Source organism: Ammodytes marinus, assembly GCF_949987685.1.
Source record: "Ammodytes marinus genome assembly, chromosome: 23".
Lineage (NCBI taxonomy): Eukaryota > Metazoa > Chordata > Actinopteri > Uranoscopiformes > Ammodytidae > Ammodytes > Ammodytes marinus.
The window spans coordinates 9,175,213-9,193,754 of record NC_137227.1 but is presented as its reverse complement, the minus strand read 5'-3'; the positions used below and the strand labels follow the sequence as shown (position 1 = coordinate 9,193,754).

The window sequence follows — 18,542 nt, the reverse complement described above, 5'->3', positions numbered from 1 at the left end:
CACAGGCGGGCCCCCAACTGGACCGACGGTGAAATGAAGGCCCTGCTGTACGTGTGGGAGGAACACCACCACGAGCTGAAGATGAGCAAGAGGAACGCCAAGGTCTACGAGAAGATGTCCCAGAGGTTCTACCAGCTGACCGGAGAGCAGCGCTTCAAAGAGGAGATCAAGATGAAAATCACCAACATGTCTTTTCAGTTCAGGCAAGTTCACACGCCGCGGGATTTCCAAAATGTGTCCAGCCACAGAGTTGTTATAAGGATTTTTCGAAACTCCATCTGCAGCGGGATTTTATATTTCATTACCTTTAAAAAAACAATACACGTATTCGTACCGAACCGTCTCAATTCAAGTGTTGTTCCAGAGAATTGAACCACGATACATAAATTATGTCGAAAATAGCGTTAATATGACGTAAAGAGGTCGAATGCAAAGGCTTGTTTTTGGTTACAGCCCTAGTGGTTAGTTGGTTGTTTGCGGCTGTATTTTCCTTTTTTACAGCGAAAAATACCTAATTTTATTTATTGGAGAAATTGCAGCCGTATTATCTTTATATATTTCACATATTAGCATTTTTTTTTTGTATTTTTCCTCTTAACTGAGAACGGGACCGAACAGTGACTTAAAAACCGAGGTACATATACATATTTGTACCGTTACAACCCCCTTTACTTTAAACCTCTGTTTTATTTGATCTTTAACAGGCGATTGAAAGCGGCAGCCAGTGAAGGTGGGGAGAGTCCGGACTGGCCGTACTATAAGCCCATTGAGAAGATCCTCTCCAAACCTCTGGAGAACGGGCGCAGGAGCTCTGTGGAGTTCCAGGGGTCGTCCTTGGTTGCAGCAGGGCCCTCCACCTCCTCCCAGTCTACTGACAACCTGGTCAACCTATCAGACGAGGGCATGGTTGGCTTCATGCCGGAATACACAGGCTCCTCGGACGAGATGGAGATAAAGCAAGAGCTGGACTCTTTGACCTCTGACAGTGACGACACACAGGGCTCCAGGTAACACAGGAACTAGACTATAGATGTTGTAGACTATGTGTGTGTGTGTGTGTGTGTGTGTGTGTGTGTGTGTGTGTGTGTGTGTGTGTGTGTGTGCAACCGGTCAAGTTAGGAAAAAGTTGGAGTAAGCGATTCTTGAGAACGCTTTCTGTCAAAATTACTTTTTTCCCCAAATCAGTGAATATCTCCTCTTGATCCACTACCTGTCCGTACTGTGTGTGTGTGCACGGTGAAAAAATTATTCAGTCTTAATAAAGCATAGGCTCCGTAATCAGCATGTTGCTAGCTATGGTGGGCCCATTTGTTTACATACCAGTACAGAGCCTATAGACTTTGTAATAACATTGGATTTTATTTTTAAAGAACACAAGGAGAAAATCTGGTTCAGAAAAGATTGAATTGATAGTGTTCAATTGAATAATTCTTCTTCTTCAAGCTAAAGATCTACCTTTTCTGTATTTCTTACTTTGAACTGATAGTAATATTTAACATTTCCAATATGTGATTTAAAAGTGGCTTAACCACACAACTTGACTGCAACTCTGCTAAACTAAGCTGTAGTTATTTTAACAACAGGTAGTTCAAAGGAGAAGTAAGTGATATGGACCTTTTAGCTAACTTCCTGTTAGTGTCTGCAGGTAGCTGTCCCCTCCCTCGTCTCTACGTCACCACCACATGAACGTGCAGCCGTCTTTGTCAGATAGTGCCGCGAAGGAGAGCAGCGAGTCATCGCTCAAAGGCACAGAGACCCGCCTCTTTATAGCGCTCTGTGTCCTGATTGGATAAAACGAACGAGATACTCGAAATTCTAACTGGCAATTACTGCAAAGCTGAATGACTGAGAGACCTTTGTTATGACCTGTGCATACTGTGTGCATACTGTTTGATATCTGTATGAATATAGAGAGATTTAACACGTATATTAACAATAAAATATCACTTACTTCTCCTTTAATGTTTTTATTATTCATTCAGACTCATGGCTGGCTTTAACTTTTGGCTTTGTTGCTTTAGCTGTGGAGTTTACTGGTTTGGTTTGGCGTTTAATTGTGTTCTGTTGTCGCTGTAAGCTTCACATTTTAAACAATACAAATATGACTTAAGTCACATTTTGTATGGTAAAAAGGTAAATCTAAATATTGACTTACTATGCAGTTACTGCATTTTTGGCTTTTGTAAGGCATAGGCCTTCATCAATGCTAATTTGGGACCTTAGCCAAGGGTTGCTGATGTTAACAAATTGCAGACAGATCTGTTTTAGACCATATAGGACTAATACTTACCTTCTTGAACATAGAGGTGATCTTTTAATCCATTCAAAAGGTCAATTCCCCATTCCTTTCAGCTCTCACCCTACTTTGGGCCGGAAAAGGCACGCGGCCAACAACAAGCGTTCCATGAAGAGAAAGAAGCTGCGTCTGATGCGGGCCATGCTGCAGCAACAGAAGCGCTCCAGTCGGGCTTTGGAGGAGACGTGCAGGGAGGTGCGCCGGGCGTTGCACCAGCAGAACCTCCTCCAGGTGCAGTGTATGCAGATGCAGGAGCGCATGATGAACCTCCTGGAGAAGATGATCCAGCCTCCCTCCTCTTCCTCCTCCATCTGTGGGCACAAAGATCCAGGGAAGCCATGAAAAGTGAAATGAAGAAGGTTATGTGCCTGGGAGAGGCATGTCGTGTTGGCCCACTTATACAGTAGCCTTGTTCTGTTCATACTGAAATATAATAGTATATTTATCATGGAGTTCAGAATCATTTGAAACATTGAACATTTTGAAAACATAATGTTGTCGCTCTCCTGTCAAAGTGTGGCTCTCTCTAGTGCCGAGATGGCATACGAAAAAATGCTGTTACAAATTCAGAATCCACCAGAATATTTTGAATGGAAGAGCAACATGTTGATGACGCGAGCTGGCACCTTACTGTTAGTCAGGCTCCAGTGTGAATATTCATTTTTTGGGTAGTTGCATCAGATCTTCTTTCTCGATATTTTTTTTTCAAGTGCCCTCTTAAAATCACTGTGGAAACAACAGCCTTGAAGAAGCAGACTTATCTTGCCACTTGTCACTGTGCCAGGATAATTGCAGGTTGGGACTGAGGTTTTGATGCCAAAATTTGTTGGCAGTTTTATTATGAACCAGGAGTGGAGGCAATTATCTCTGCTTTTAGAAGTAGGATAGTAAAAGAAGCAGCTGTGAGCAGTGAGCACATGCATCATACAAACTATCAAAACCGACATGGACCCCTCTGCTTTGTACTCAATAGCAGTACAGAATGCTATTGACAAAAACACACTGGCTTACTAAGCTCCCACAGATGAGACCGAATTTCACATTGTCATAGCCTATGTGATGTGACAGAAAGCAAACTGGAAAAGGCATTCTGCTCTCAACTGAACTGTTAAGGTGAATCTCATTTGGATGCAGTACATTGAAATCTGACAAATATTAAGTCCACTTGCCCTTTATTCATTTATTTCAATTCAACCACTTCAGATTATTTGTCACTGTGACCACACTAGTTATCACTCTGGTTGCATTGGTCAAAAGAAATAACCTAGAAATGAAGAATACAGCGTTAAATGGGTGGCAATGTGCTTATGTGTGGATTAGAAATAGGCAAGATATAAGGGAAGTGGACACTTTAAGGCAGAAACACCTTTTCCACCCCCTAACATTATAATTCTTTAATATGTAAATATGTCCTGAAAGTATTTGCATTTGTTCTGAATAAAACAATACGAATAATCTACAATCATTTCTTGTCTTTCATTGTTACACCAGGGTAATTATTGAAGTAGGCCTACTTAATAAGCAGAACCAAAGGCCCGATACAGCCACAACATTAAGGTCTTTGCCTTTCAGCCTATTTTAAGAGGATTTGGAGAAACTGGGGATTAAATCAACTCCATGACACACTACACCAACTCCATTGAAGTCACAACATGAAAATGCAATTGGCCTACTGCAGATATTAGGCTACTGTTGCTAGTTGTGATTTAGCCTAATAAAATAAAACAAACAACTTGCTTCATGGCAAATAGCATTGGGTTATTTACATGGACCTATAAAGAAATGTGTCCGTATGATTTTGTCATCATATTTTTATTTCCTCATTTCTGCCAATATGTAGCCTAGGCCTATGCTGTCTGCACATGTGTCATAAAGCCATGTGACAGGGCCATGCAACCGTTGCAGCCCTTTGACCAGAGGTAGCCTATTGTTTACAGACCATCTGCAGTAACAGTTAGGGCGGCTGCTACAGTGTGGAAGAGACAGGGGGCGACCCCATGGACATATAAAGACCCACATTCAAAGTGATTGAGGGATAGGCATGCCTACTGCTGCATAGCAAAACACAATAGCACAACCATTGCGGGTAAGACCTGTCATTTTTTGTTTATATTTTATAGGCCTATTGTAACCAATTGTGTTGTGTAGGGTGGTACCCGGATAATTAAAAAGCGTACAGTGTGGTACAAACCTTGGTATTTCTATATATAAATGTTCATTGTTTATTAAAAAAACCTCGAAGCTAGTTATATTTACTTTAGCGCTACAGAAAGACCCTCAACTGTCATAAATGTGTCAGCCAATAGCGTCACTCCAATTGTTTGAATATTGAACGTGACAGGCGCGGTGATTGGTCAGAAGGGGACGTCACGTGTTCCGGAGACGTTACGCTGTCATGGTTACAATGAAAGACGCTTTGTGAGCTTCGAGCGAGGGGACTGAATGGAGGGTCGTGGTGCACTCGCCGCGTAGCCATATGGACTACTAAATCACGGCAGGGAAATATTGTTTTGACTTTTTAATTGTTAAGAATAAAATAATAAATTGACGTGTATTGTAATTTCAAAAAATTACGACGTTTGGACCTTTGGTGAATGTAAATCTTGAGTTTTTGTGAAACTTCTCACCGCCGGAAAAAGGTACATTCAGATGTTATTTTCTCACAGCCTCATCGTGTGTAGATAGTTTTGAACTATGCGCGAGCGTAACACCGGTTTAACTTTATCTATAACTTATGGAATGTACGCAACAAAGTTTGTTGGCTTCGTCGGGTGTTTATGGAATTACAAATGTTTAACTTGTGTGGTTAGTTGGAGTATTGAAATATGTACTGGCCGAAACCTTAGGGCTCGGGTTGCCATTTAAGTGTTGTTGGTGAATGGGGAGCCAGCTGGCACTGTGTCGGGGCCGGGGGAGTGTGGGTGGAGGGGATGCGAGTAATTTGCAAACTGTGTTAGGACATTAAAGCCGTATGTGTCTTATCTCTGACAGATAATTGCTAAAATAAGATTGATAACAGAGCTCTAATCTGGTTTCGAAATGAGTTTACTAAAAGCTTTTTTTCAAAGAGTTACTCGTATTTTTGTTTGTGATTTTGCTTTTTATAATACATTGTCATAACACACAGAAACAGTATTATTCAATCATTCAGTTGCCTGCCATACATTATCAAGCAACACATTCAACATTACATTCATTTGTACTAATACAACACTTTTGAAAAAGAAGCAAAAAAAGAAGTTTTTTCTGCTTTTTTTGTGTCTTAAATGGCTGTTGTCCAAATATCGCTGGTTATTGTTGCTTTGGAAAACTGATTTCCTTTTCACAATTTCTTCAACATGACCAAGGAATTTTCAGTTGACTGACAAAAGACTTGGATATTGAAAATAAGTGTTAAGTGCAGCCATAGTATAAAATGCTACTATTTAGTCTGTCCCCATTAGGCCTACTTATTTGTGTTATAAAATGATGAGCAACTAGATAGATAGATAGATAGATAGATAGATAAATAGATAGATAGATACTTTATTTATCTCCAAAGGGAAATTGTATAATGTGCAATGCTGTGTTATACTTTTTCTGTTCTCATGTTTGGTTTAATTTGGTCTATCTCAAACAAACTGCTTTTTTAAATTGAGTTCCTTCCTTGTTTTCGCCCACTCTCTGTCATTGCCTGCAGGATGACAACAACACAATAGTGTTGGCTTAATACCGCAAGTGTTTCAGTTCCCACGCACGGGGATCTCAGAGCAGCAGCCCACACCACAACAAAGATGAGGATCCAGGGGCAGCCTGAGGGCGCGAGGAGGCGTCTGGATCTGAATGCGGTTGGGGAGCTCCGGGGTGTGGAGCTGCACCGCGGCCGGGCTGGATACGGCTTCACTATAACGGGACAGAGGCCGTGTCTGATGAGCGGTATTCTGGAGGGAAGCCCCGCTTACCTGGTGGGTCTCAAACAAGGGGACCAGATCATGGCCATCAACGGAGCAGACGTGTCCGCTGCTGCACACGAGACCGTGGTGCAGTTAATCGGCAGCTGCAAAGGGCCGCTGAGGCTGGTGGTGCACGGAGAAGGACGGATCATGGGGAACCCCATCCTTAACGATGCCAAATTTGGGATTGGCCAGCAGAAAAGTGGCATGTTCCAAAAGGCTGGCGTCCTCCGCACTATCTCGGACGATTCAAGCAACTCCTCCTTCAACCAGTGTCATGAGCTCACTGCCAAACAGAGGCCGGTGTCGGAGCCTGATATGTCCCAGTGGTCGCACTGGAACTCTTTAGCTGAGAAGGAAAAGGAGGAGAGTTCCAGAGCGGGGGACAGAGACTCTGTGTTCACAGACCCAGAGGAAGCTAACTCAGACTGGAGTATGTTAAACATGACCCTGGTGGTGGGCTACCTGAGCTCCACTGAGCTCATTCTAAACACTACAGAGTCAGAGGAGGATTGTCTGAAAGCCATCCGGGAGCGAATACGACAGTTGGGAACGGAGCAGAACACCCACACCCTGGTGCTGATGAAGATCATGTACGACTGCGTGCGGCTTTGTGACGACGCGGGAGCCGTCCTGGCAGCCTTTCCTACAGAGAACCTGGTGTTAGGGGCTCTGTGTGCTGAAGACCCACGCTTCTTCTGCCTGGTCACTACGGCTCATATAATAGACGGCCGGGTGCCAGAGGACGGTCCACTGCGGGCCTCCTGCCATGTCTTCTTCATCGACCCTGAGCTGGGGAACCACCAGGACCACACGGACATCGCCGGGCGCTTCGGCTTCAGTTGCACCCCGGATCCAGACGCTCTGGGCTGCCTGGAGTTCCCTCAGACCCCCCCGGACGTGCTGCACTTTGTCACGGTGCTGTACAGCGACATGGGGGAGTGTGTGGAGAGGCTCAGGGCCAGGCTGGACACGGAGGCTCAGAACGACAGCACAGGTAAACAAGGCAGCGCCAGCAGCAACGGGGACAGCGGCATAGGGAACGCGTCCCCTCCCGAGGAGAGAGCGGAGAGGGATTTCCCTCCCTCCGCCATCCAGCACCACCAGCACCCGGGGACCCACCTCCCCAGCTGTCCATGGGATTATCCTATGGCTGAAGAAGACCTCACCCCAATCAACCTCATCTCCGCTAAGAAATGCCAAAGACGCAACTCGGAGAACAGTGCCAGCACACAGTCCCTTTCAGAGTCGCTACCCGGCCCCGATTCTCTCACTAGCTTTTACGGAGGCCCCCCGCCCAGGCTCGAGTTCCACTTTAAGCCCCCACCGCCTCCTCTGCCTTTGGGTAAAAAAACGAACTTCTTTGCAGATCCTCTCAGGAGTAGCCAAAGGTGGTTCTCCAAGCCAAAGTGGCCCAAAGCCCTGAGCAGTGATCCTGAGCTTCAGGTGACGTCAAACAACAACCACAACTGGGCGTCCAGTGTGAGCCTGGGCACGGGCACAGAGAACCTGCCCCCGCCCATGAACCAGATCCCCCCAGACAGGTACCGCTCAGCTGAGGTCATGATGCTCCCGCCCAAAGAGGAGTGGACCAATCGCTTCCTCGATCAAAGGGAGAAGCAGCAGCAGCAGAAAGAAAGTAACAGTAAAAATGTAAGTATTACCCAAGTCTCAGCGATACTAGAGAATGCTTGTTGTCAAAATCTCTTATCGGCAAAATCAGTGAATATCTCCTTACGATCCGCTACCTGTTCGTACTGTGCATGAGCTGAAAAACAATCCAGTGTTAATACAAACCTAGGTTTTGTATATGGGAATGTTGCTAGCTACGGTGGGCCCCCTTTGTTTACATACAATTTGTTAACTTACTAGTTTACGGAGCCTAGGCAGTGTAACACCAGATTTTTTTCAGACAGCGGATCGTGAGGAGGAGATATTCACTGATTTTGACAAAATAAATATGTACTGCAACCGTACTAGCAATGGCTGCTGTTTTTAAAACTTCTTTTACATTTCTCTAAACGTAGGCTATTCAAAATGTATTTTCTGCCCCATAGGCATGGTTGCTAACTGTGCTTTCTTTGCTGTAGTTTGAAATGTGTGTACCTTTCCTAAAACTTGAGTCGTGTTGAATTTTTGTTTGAGGTAATTTCTTATCCACATGTTAATGAGAAATCCTAACACCAGGTAGCTCCATTGTAAGTCTTATATTACTGACACACGAGAATCTGTTTCTGTAATTCATTCATGTTTAACACAGCGTCACAGGAAGTATTAAATGGTCACATGGAGTTGGGTTTCCAGACACTGAGGGGGTGTTAGGAAGCCTGTTTTTTGGCGGCACCTTAAAATGAAACACAATACCACTATTTCGTCAATTGGTGCTGAGTGTGAATTGAACTGAGAAAGCGCACCTGTTGTTGTAAGTCAATGATGTCATTGTCATAAACCCGCGGAGAGAAGGAAACAGATTTTTTCTTTTTTTATGCTACTAACCTCATTGCCCACAAGATGGCCCTGTGTATCCATGTAGCCCCGGATATGAGCCTCCCTCAGGAAATCAGTAATTGTGTGTGTGTGTTTCTCTCAGCCAAGGTTATGATTGAAATTAGTTGTATTGGTAGGAATGTGTGTGTTGTTATAGAAACAATTCTGTGCCAATTAAGTATCGTCAACTAGTATGTGTGAAATTCAAAATCCACATCATAAATTCTTTAGTTTTCTCAATTACATTTTACAATATTTATTCCTGTTTTTAAACCTTATTCAAGCAAAGTATTTAGCTGTTTTGTTTTTATACCAGCAGTGGATTGTGTGTGTGTGTGTGTGTGTGTGTGTGTGTGTGTGTGTGTGTGTGTGTGTGTGTGTGTGTGTGTGTGTGTGTGTGTGTGTGTGTGTGTGTGTGTGTGTGTGTGTGTGTGTGTGTGTGTGTCCCCGTTGCATTAGATCAAAAAGAGGACAGTCTTTCACAGGAAGCCAGACAAATTACAGGGTAGAGCCCGGGTGCCATGCAGCGGTACTTATCTGCACTCTTTTGCTCACATTGGACACAGCCTCTCCAATCATAAGAATAGAGAAGGCTGGTTGAATTGAGTCATCTTTTTCTACAGTGAACTTTTCTGATCCCTTTGGGTTGTTTTGACTCAATTTAGTCTGTGAAAAGACTGGAGTGCTTCTGTGTTTCAATATTCCAGGTTATCTTTTTGCATGTTGTCGTCGGAGAAGACAGTGTGTGTTATGCAACCATTTAGATGAATGGAGATATCAAAGCAGGGAAATGTGTCAAATCTAGTGGAAAAGCTGAGATTTGCAGATGTTATTTGTTCAGGTGGCTAACACCTCAGTCACTTGTCGCATTTTGAGTAGTTTTGTACTTTTTTCACCCTTTTTTAACTTTCACACTTTTATCATCCGATTCTAAGCATATTATTTCATTATCCTAACCGTCAAAACACATTTAGTGTGTGTGGTCAAGTTTACTTTCTAAGAAATTTGACATGGATGAAATCATGTAAAGCACTTAAAACAGTATACTAGGGTGTGTAAAGTAATGCATAGCAGTATTTGTTAAATTATTCCACCTTTCCCGGCATGTACAACTTTTGTTTTTGACCTTTTTAGTTCAAGGTAAACCTTTAGCTACATGCATTTAAAAAAAAGTTGTAATGCCAGTAATGATTTAGAAATTAATGTACCTTAATTGATTGGATTACAGCGACTTTGACCCAGTATTGTTAATTACTGGGGGGTAAACAAGACCAAAGCTGCTGAGGAGAATAGAGAACAGAGCAAACAAGGATAAGTGTGTTGTTTTAATGTCAATAGTATTATTTGCCTTTGTGTGTTTGCTCATCAGTCTCTCTCCTTTGCTCTCGCAGGGCTCCAGGTTTTGGGGTATGGGCGTTGTCCGTGCCTCTAAACGCCGCCCTGCCAAACGTCTGAGCCTGGCACGATCGCTGGATGACCTTGAGGTAGGCACAGGTTTTATTTATTTATTTATTTATTTATTTATTTATTTATTTATTTATTTATTTATTTATTTATTCATTCATTCATTCATTCATTCATTCATTCATTCATTCATTCATTCATTCATTCATTCATTCATTCATTCATTCATTCATTCTTTCTTTCTTTCTTTCTTTCTTTCTTTCTTTCTTTCTTTCTTTCTTTCTTTCTTTCTTTCTTTCTTTCTTTCTTTCTTTCTTTCTTTCTTTCTTTCTTTCTTTCTTTCTTTCTTTCTTTCTTTCTTTCTTTCTTTCTTTCTTTCTTTCTTTCGGACAATTCCACACAATACACAATTTTCTCTTACAAATATTCATACATCATACTTTGTGTTTTTCTTTTATTGTTTTTCCGTAGTGGTTTAAAGGTGGAGTCAGCGATTCTGGAGAATGCTTGTTGTCAAAATAACTTTTGGTCAAAATCAGTGAATATCTCCTCATGATCCGCTTACCTGTCTGTAATGTGTGCACGCTGAAAGTAAATCTCACACACACACACACACACACACACACACACACACACACACACACACACACACAGTACCGACAGGTAGCAGATCGTCAGGGGATATTCACTGATTTTGACAAAGTTATTTTGACAACAATCATTCTCCAGAATCACTGACTCCACCTTTAATGACCAATATCTTATTTGTTCTAGTTGATTTGCTTTTGTTACTGTTTAACAAAAGTTGTTTCAATTGAAAATCGTTTTGTGTGTCCATTTGATGTTAATGGGATATTATAATATTCATGAAGCCTGACAGTCTTTTGAACGTCCCATTCTGTTGGGTCTTTGTGCAGAATGAGCTTGCTTTGCTAATGTGGACATTCAGCTGAACCATCCCCCTTTCTCATTCGCTTTGCTCTCGACTATTTTCTAACCTTTCATTTCCGTTGCCTTGAACAGTGCGTTTGCTGCTACACTAGTGGCACGGGCAGGCTCACAAAGTGCTCTTTGTGCGGCCCTGTTTGTTTGGCCTCGCTAATGAGCACTGCTGCACGCATGAAAATCCCGCTCAGATTTTCCCATATGACTGATGCTGAGGAAGTGTATTTCTCTGATGGTCCCCACATGCATGTATTACTTATGCCCTCGGATTCATATTCATATTTTTTAAATAAATGTACACACTCACACTGTGCCTTCTTCTCCGGATTTGTCTGAAAGCACACAAGCAGACACAAAAACAAAGCCAGAAAGTGGCACACTGCATTGTATATCCATGCAGCATTAGTCACACAGAGGCACACCCACTGACCACACATTGGACTGAAAGAGGCACGCCACAGACAACACTCAAACAGTGCTGTTGTGAGCAGGTCTGCCCCTGATGTACAGACACATGATTTAAGTTGCCTATAAAACATAACGCCAGCTGCAGAGTTCCTGCCTGCATAGCATACCTTTGTATGCCTTCTTTCATTGTTGATTTCCTGTAATCAAATGACCAGTCCACTGTATGCTAATGTTCTCAAGTAAAATGAAACCTAATCCTGATTTACAACAATCTAGTTTGGGTTACCTTGTTCTGACCAATTCTGTGCAGCGTGTCTTGGGAAGCTCCAAACTTTTAAACAAGTTGTTAAAGTCCCAGTGTGTAAAGGGAATTGGGATTTTTAGAAATAGAAATGGATTATAATCTTCATGATTATGCTTTAAAGAGGACCTATGATGCTTTTTGACTTTTATGACCTATAAACGTTGTTATGATGATTCATAGTCATGCTTAACCATACTAAATTATCAAATAATGACTTACATGCATTTCGACGTATTCCCTGCTGACCGTCTGGGGTGTCTGTGCAGAGCACTAAACACTATTCTAGCCAGTCGAGAAGTCACGTCTTCAAAGCGGTCTACCCTTTCATAATTTGTGACGTCGCATAAAAATTTGTGACGTGACCACGCGGATGTTTCCATGTATGGTAATGCTGTCACTTTCCTGTTCGCGTCTGCCTCGCGCCCTTATAGGTCCATGCTCGCGCTTCCCGCCACTGAAAGTGTTCCGGAAGGAAGGTAACCAATCACAACGGAGTAGGGTTTGCAGGAGGGGGGGGGGGGGGTAGCGGAGATGGCCGATGCACAGGCGGAGGGAGCGGAGATTGCCGAAGCACACACACTCAAGTGTTGACAGGAAGTGCTGGATCGCCAAAATAAGAGAAAGAGCTTCCCGAAAATCTACATAGTTTTTTGTGATGTGATTCGTGTCAGGTTGCTCTATAGCAGTGTAAAACAAGAAATTAAGACCAGAAAAGTAGTATAATAGGTCCTCTTTAAGTTGTTTATAATCACTTGGAATTAAAGTTGTTTCTTTTATCACCTTAGAATGAGCCTTTTTATATGTACAAAGTAGTAGGATGCACCACCATGTTGCACCACCATGTTTGTACAGTAGCACAGAAGGGAGAAACTTAAAAACCTGTTTTTATATTTGTAGTGGCCATTTGTCCTTAATAAAACAGTAACTGGAAAATAAAGAAATCAAACAAAGCAACGTAATCAAAATCATAGCCACTGAGGCACTAGGGGAACGAATCTTACGCAGGGTAGGGAAAAGAGTCAACTGTCCAGTCGGGAATGTGCGTTTTGAAGGTTTATTTTCCGAACTTACAAGCAAACAAAACACATGTGCAACAGCGTGGAACTGGCCGCCTCATCTCCTTTGTCTCTCTTGTACAGCTGGTAAAAAACCATGACCCTACCCAGTGCCTGTCTTACCTATGCCCGCCTACCTCTATATATAGGCACCTGGTGCGCCACAGCTGGCCAATAATTGCAAAACAAAAGCATAGACAAACTCAAATTAACTTTAACTTATAATGCAAACGAGAAAATAAACATTTAAATAATCAAATTATCTTACATCAAGCCACCAAACTAAACAAACTAAACTGAATAGCTCCAACAATATTAATTGGGCGTCCCCCCGGAAATTCACCTGTTGGAAGTGGGAAGTTCTATAGAATAAACAACAACATCTTCACTTCATCACTTGATATTGTGATGCCACATTTTGTTACTTGCTTCTTGTCCTTGAAGGCCACCGTAGCTTCTGTAAATTCCCCCAAAGGGAGCGGTTAGCAGGGGAGCGTTGCAATGTAAAATTTTCACCACTAAATCACCCTTATTACAAACTGAAAACTGAACCTCTAACCATTATATCCCTGCGTTCCAAATCGCATACTCTTTATTTTTTCTATTCTACATACTACATCTGACTATCTAGTAAGCATGCAGTATGCTACAATTTGGACACACTCTTTCTTATTTATTTCATCATAACATTGCGCCTTGATCTTTTATATCCGTTGCATCCCCGGTTGTATTCATATAGAAGGTCCATTGATGTGACGTCACTTCCGGTGCGCACTGGATTGTGGGTCAGAATCGCCCAAATAGCATGCTGTTTTTTAACACTAAAAATCTCTGCCGGATGTAGTAGACATCTGGGTATTTTTAAGCATACTAAATCTGACCACAATAATTTGGACATCCTAAATCTTTTTTTTTACAAAATAGCAGAAAGTATGGGTATTGGAACGCAGGATATATTTTTTCTTTTACTGAGCTCCAAGTCAGCAGAGATGAAGAGATCCCCTTAGCATTTTTATATTTCTTGGTCTGGTTGCGTTTCATCATATTTAGTTGCTATGGTTATGGCTTCCCTGCAGTTGCAACTTCTTGGTGCATCAAGAGAAAAATACCTATAATCCGTAACGACTGTTTAGTCATTGTTGTGAGACTTTTATTCCTGCTTCCGAGGAGAGCCGAGAAGCTTTTTAAAGCAGACTTACTATATTTGTCACCGGAAAAAATAACATTGGCAGGATAGTAAGCCAATAGCTTTCACGGGTGTTGAGTTTTCTTTCTATCGCTTTGTGTTTACTTTGTTACACAATGTTTTGTGCATCTGTAACAATACCTGAGCTTCACACCTTTACTCAGAAACTGCTATGAACAATGAGAGACAGGCTCAGGCTGGTCTCAGATGCTGCAAGTGTCTGCAATGTCAAAAAACACCTTTCTGTTCATTTTAAAGTCATTTTGGCGTTAATTAACAGATAACAAAAGACAAGGTTTTTTCAAGGATCCAAATAACCTTGTGCATCACATGGTGCACTGTTAAGTCATGGTAGTAGGTCTATATACATTCCCAGTAATAACACCAAAGGGAAAGTTTTATGGTCGTCAAAGGCAATTAGATCCTCACCTAGCACCTGCCCCCGGGCTCTCATTTCAAGGGCTGAGCTTCACCCCGGGTTCACGCTCAGATATCGGATGGTGCACTTCAAAAAGCCCCCTGCACACAGCAAACCAAAGCCCATCCAATGCAATCCCCCATTAAGTTCCTAAAAAGACTAACACACATGCAAAAGTTGGTGGTTTTACAGAAGAATTTGCAGTGCGACTCGTTGTTTATCATTAGAAGCAGTGCAGTCAGACAGGAGAGACGGACTACAAAGTGAAGCCTGACAACTTCTTTTGTCTTTTGAAGGCTGTGCTTCACTTCAGAGAGAATACGGACAACAAACGATCAAGCTACTAAGACCAACCTGTTGACCGTAAAGGTGGACTCTGATTCTAGAGAACGCCCGTTGTCAAAATAACTTTTTGACAAAATCAGTGAATATCTTCACACGTTCCCCTTTGTTTACATACCAGTTTACAGAGCCTAGGCTGTGTATTAACACCTGATTTATTTTCAGCATATACACACAGTACGGACAGGTAGCGTATCGTGAGGAGATATTCACTGATTTGAAAAAAGGTCATTTTTGTCAACAGGTGTCCTCCATAAACACAGTTCCCTGTTAGTAGTGCAGTTATGAATTTGTGGGCTTGAAGCAGTTGGCTTTTGCAGCACTTTGTAACTTATATTGTTCTGAGGAACTGTTCTCATGGCAGGTTATGCAAAGAAATACGTGATAGTCCCTCAGTCAGCAGATGCATCTGGACTCATGTGGACACTGTGAGACCATTGGAGAGTTCACCACCCTAGGGATCACCTCCTTCATGTGGCCTGCTATAGCTGCATCTTGTCGTATGAGCCTAGAACCATTTGGGACGCGTGTGTCTGTGTGTTGCTTTTTCCACGGTCGGCACAGCGGTGTGTGCGTCACAGTGGCTAGCGCAGGAATGAGCGAATTCATTGCTTGTTATTTTTTTTCTTCACAACACAAAAGGCCCTGACACGTACTGTAGCTTTTGCAACCCACGCTCTAAGTCAGAAAAGCATAATCTTCTGGTGCTATTTGATGCGCCTCGATTGTGTGTTCCTTTCCGCTTGGGCAGAGAAGAAGAAAGTGCTGTATAATTCTGTGTTTTGTGCTGATTCCCCTGCATCCTGTGATGAAGACTGATTTGTTGAACGCTTGGATTCTGTCGTCAGATCCCCCTTATTTTTTGGGCAAGTGGAAGAATGTGCTCATTCGTACCTCCATACCTTATTTCCACACAGGGCTTGTCAGAGCACTATACTGCAAATGCCCCCACATCTCACGGCACTGCTTCCCACCACTATAATCTCTATCTTTATACTATCTCTTTCTCTGTCAAAGTCCTTGCATCTTACCAGCTCCAAACAGATGCTTTGAGTCATGCGACATTCAGAAAATCCCAGCTTGTTCAACTTTGCAGAGGTGACACCATTAGCTTGCTGCTGTGCCTGTGTGTTCACTCTTGACGCTTCTCTTTTGAGGGTTTCTGCCTCTGAAAACATCTAAGCCATTGGTTAATGCACATTGCATAGGGGCACACTCTAAGGTGCTTTGCTCTTTTCATTGAGTGTTAAGTTTCTTCTAGGTGTGGAGACATTAGTAGCTCTTGTTTTGCGCGCCTTCAGGTAATGGATCTATCCTGTGGGCGTAGCAAAAAGACCAAGAGAAGGCATTAAGACACAGGGACGGGGAGGGAGGTAAAGAGGAGGAATCTACAGCAGAGAGAGAGAGAGAGGGAGAGAGAGGGAAAGCGGCAGCAGCAGAGGAAGAGAGAGAGAGAGAGAGAGAGGGAGCTTTTGAACTCTGAGTAGCTGTCAGGATTTTTTCGGCTCTCTCCCTCACACACACACACGCACTCACTCTCTCCTCCCCCGTCGGGCTCCGTCTCCCTCTGCGCTTGCAAACACACAGACTGGCACACGAGTGCCGGAGCCACCGGCGGATGGACCGGTTTAAACACAACAGCAGCAGGCGTGTGGAGCAGCGCTGAAGGAGAAGAGCCAGCCAAAAGGCGCGCACACACACAGTGCCATACATGGAGCAAACTTTAATACTCAGCACGGTAAGTTTTTTGTCCTGGAAATTCTGGCTTCTTTCATTGGTTCTGTTTTTCAAGGTCCCTGCTTGACTTCTGTTTTGCCATCTTCCATCTTTCACATCCGTTCACTTTTTCCCCTTCTTTGGGCTCTTTGTGGGCTCCTGTTGTAAGCCTTTGAGCGGCATACAGTGGTTAGTCTGTGTGGTTCTGTCAGAGGAATGTTTTGACCAGTGCCAGCTGAACTCGCGTGTGCCTTATGTATGACACACACTACGCCGCTGTATACAGCAAAAATGTGGTCCAGCATATATATCAGGACGCATGCCGACTTTAAATTAGACCTTCTACTAAAAAGGGCTTTGTGAAGTGAACTAAGATTATTCTTGTAAACTTGCACATCAGGGGCTTGCCTATGGGCCTTTAGAATGGAAATGTGCGCTCTGATGCACTGGCCTCTGTGAAGTGGCCCTGTTTGCAATCAAATGGTGGCATCGGAAGTTAGATATGGTGTGAGGGTAACGGAGATTCAATGTTTTTTGTTGTCGGATAGAATGAAATGCTCGGCGGATAATGTTGCATTCAGCGCAGTTTAGTTTGAACTTGAAATGGTTGCCTGTGGTTTGTGCCGTGCCCCTCTTTGGCTTTGTGCAGACATGTCCCCGCTCTGATTCACCAGCCCTCTTCTTCACTTATCTCTTGCTTAAATAATATTATGCCTGTGTCGCGGTGTGACTACCGTTGAATTCTGTAGCTCATACGGTACAGTACGTCTTTAAGACACCAACACTGGCAAGTTGATTCGTGATTGTTATTAATAATATAATAGCTGCTAAAATTAGACGCCACACTTCATTATATACAGTACATATATATCCTCACCTGTGATTCTTATGTGGGTGTTATGACTTGAGAAGATGAGCAGGAATAATGTGTTCCTGGGGATTTGCAGCCAAGGCAAGGAGAGCACGACTCACGTTTTATCTTAGCTGATGGTCACATGGTCAGCTCTGGAGTGTGGGTGGACAGTTGAGGCTCAGGAAATGTGTCCTCGGGCTATTAGCATTATCAGATGCACTTTTTTCTTATTGTGTCTTCCATGATTCCATTTCTCCCACATTTTTTGAAGAGGTTCTATTGCAATTACGCATACTCTTCCCTCCAAAACCCACAGACTGGAAAAGCAGTACATTAACACGGCAGAACTTTTGAGTGGAAGTTATTTAAACTGCCCCAGCCAACTCGGAGTTATGAATATGCCACGGCCAGTAACCAAATGACCAGATGTGGCTGTGGCTTGCTGAGTTTGCTGTTTGACCACAACTGTAACCACGGAAAATACCCGCTGCTGCTCCCTCTTTCTCGCCATCCCTTAACGGAGACCTACTGCAGCTCCACTCTTGCCTTCTGTCACACCAACACTAGGACATCATCTACCAACGTATATATATATATATACTGTATATATATATATATATATATATATATATACAGTATCTCACAAAAGTGAGTACACCCCTAACATTTCTTCACATTTTTCTTTATATCTTTCCATGCGACAACACTGAATAAATGACACTTTGATACAATGTCAAGTAGTCAGTGTACAGCTTGTATAACAGTGTAAATTTACTGTCCCCTCAAAATAACTCGACACACAGCCATTAATGTCTAAACTGCTGGCAACAAAAGTGAGTACACCCCTAAGAAAAAATGTCCAAATTGGGCCCAAAGTGTCAATATTTTGTTTTGCCATCATTATTTTCTAGCACTGCCTTAACCCTCTTGGGCATGTAGTTCACTAGAGCTTCACAGGTTGCAACTGGAACCCTCTTCTACCCATTCATGACGACATCAAGGAGCTTGTGGATATTAGAGTCCTTGCGCTCCTCCATCTCCCGTTTTAGGATGCCCCAAAGATGCTCAATAGGGTTTAAGACTGGAGACATGCTTGGCCAGTCCATAACCTGTACCCTCAGCTTCTTTAGCAAGCCAGTGGTCGTTCGGAGGGGTGTTTGGGGTCGTTATCATGTTGCAGTACTGCCCTGCGGCCC

The 18,542-nt window shown here is 42.9% G+C and overlaps 2 protein-coding genes across 2 annotated transcripts in view; both read left to right on the top strand.

The window, feature by feature from the left end:
* Positions 1-2,682, top strand: part of msantd1 (Myb/SANT-like DNA-binding domain containing 1) — a gene marked incomplete at its 5' end in the record, with an annotated part of 7,264 nt that extends 4,582 nt beyond the window's left edge. The window contains 3 exons of the mRNA XM_080052441.1: positions 6-203; positions 705-1,007; positions 2,353-2,682. Of these exons, the coding sequence (XP_079908567.1) occupies positions 6-203; positions 705-1,007; positions 2,353-2,638 (787 nt within the window). The 3' untranslated portion in view covers positions 2,639-2,682. The remainder of the gene's footprint in view (positions 1-5; positions 204-704; positions 1,008-2,352) is intronic.
* A 1,688-nt stretch (positions 2,683-4,370) lies between these two features.
* LOC307269118 (regulator of G-protein signaling 12-like) overlaps positions 4,371-18,542 on the top strand; it is a 43,473-nt gene continuing 29,301 nt past the window's right edge. The window contains exons 1-3 of the mRNA XM_080051959.1: positions 4,371-4,382; positions 5,976-7,881; positions 10,107-10,199. Of these exons, the coding sequence (XP_079908085.1) occupies positions 6,070-7,881; positions 10,107-10,199 (1,905 nt within the window). The 5' untranslated portion in view covers positions 4,371-4,382; positions 5,976-6,069. The remainder of the gene's footprint in view (positions 4,383-5,975; positions 7,882-10,106; positions 10,200-18,542) is intronic.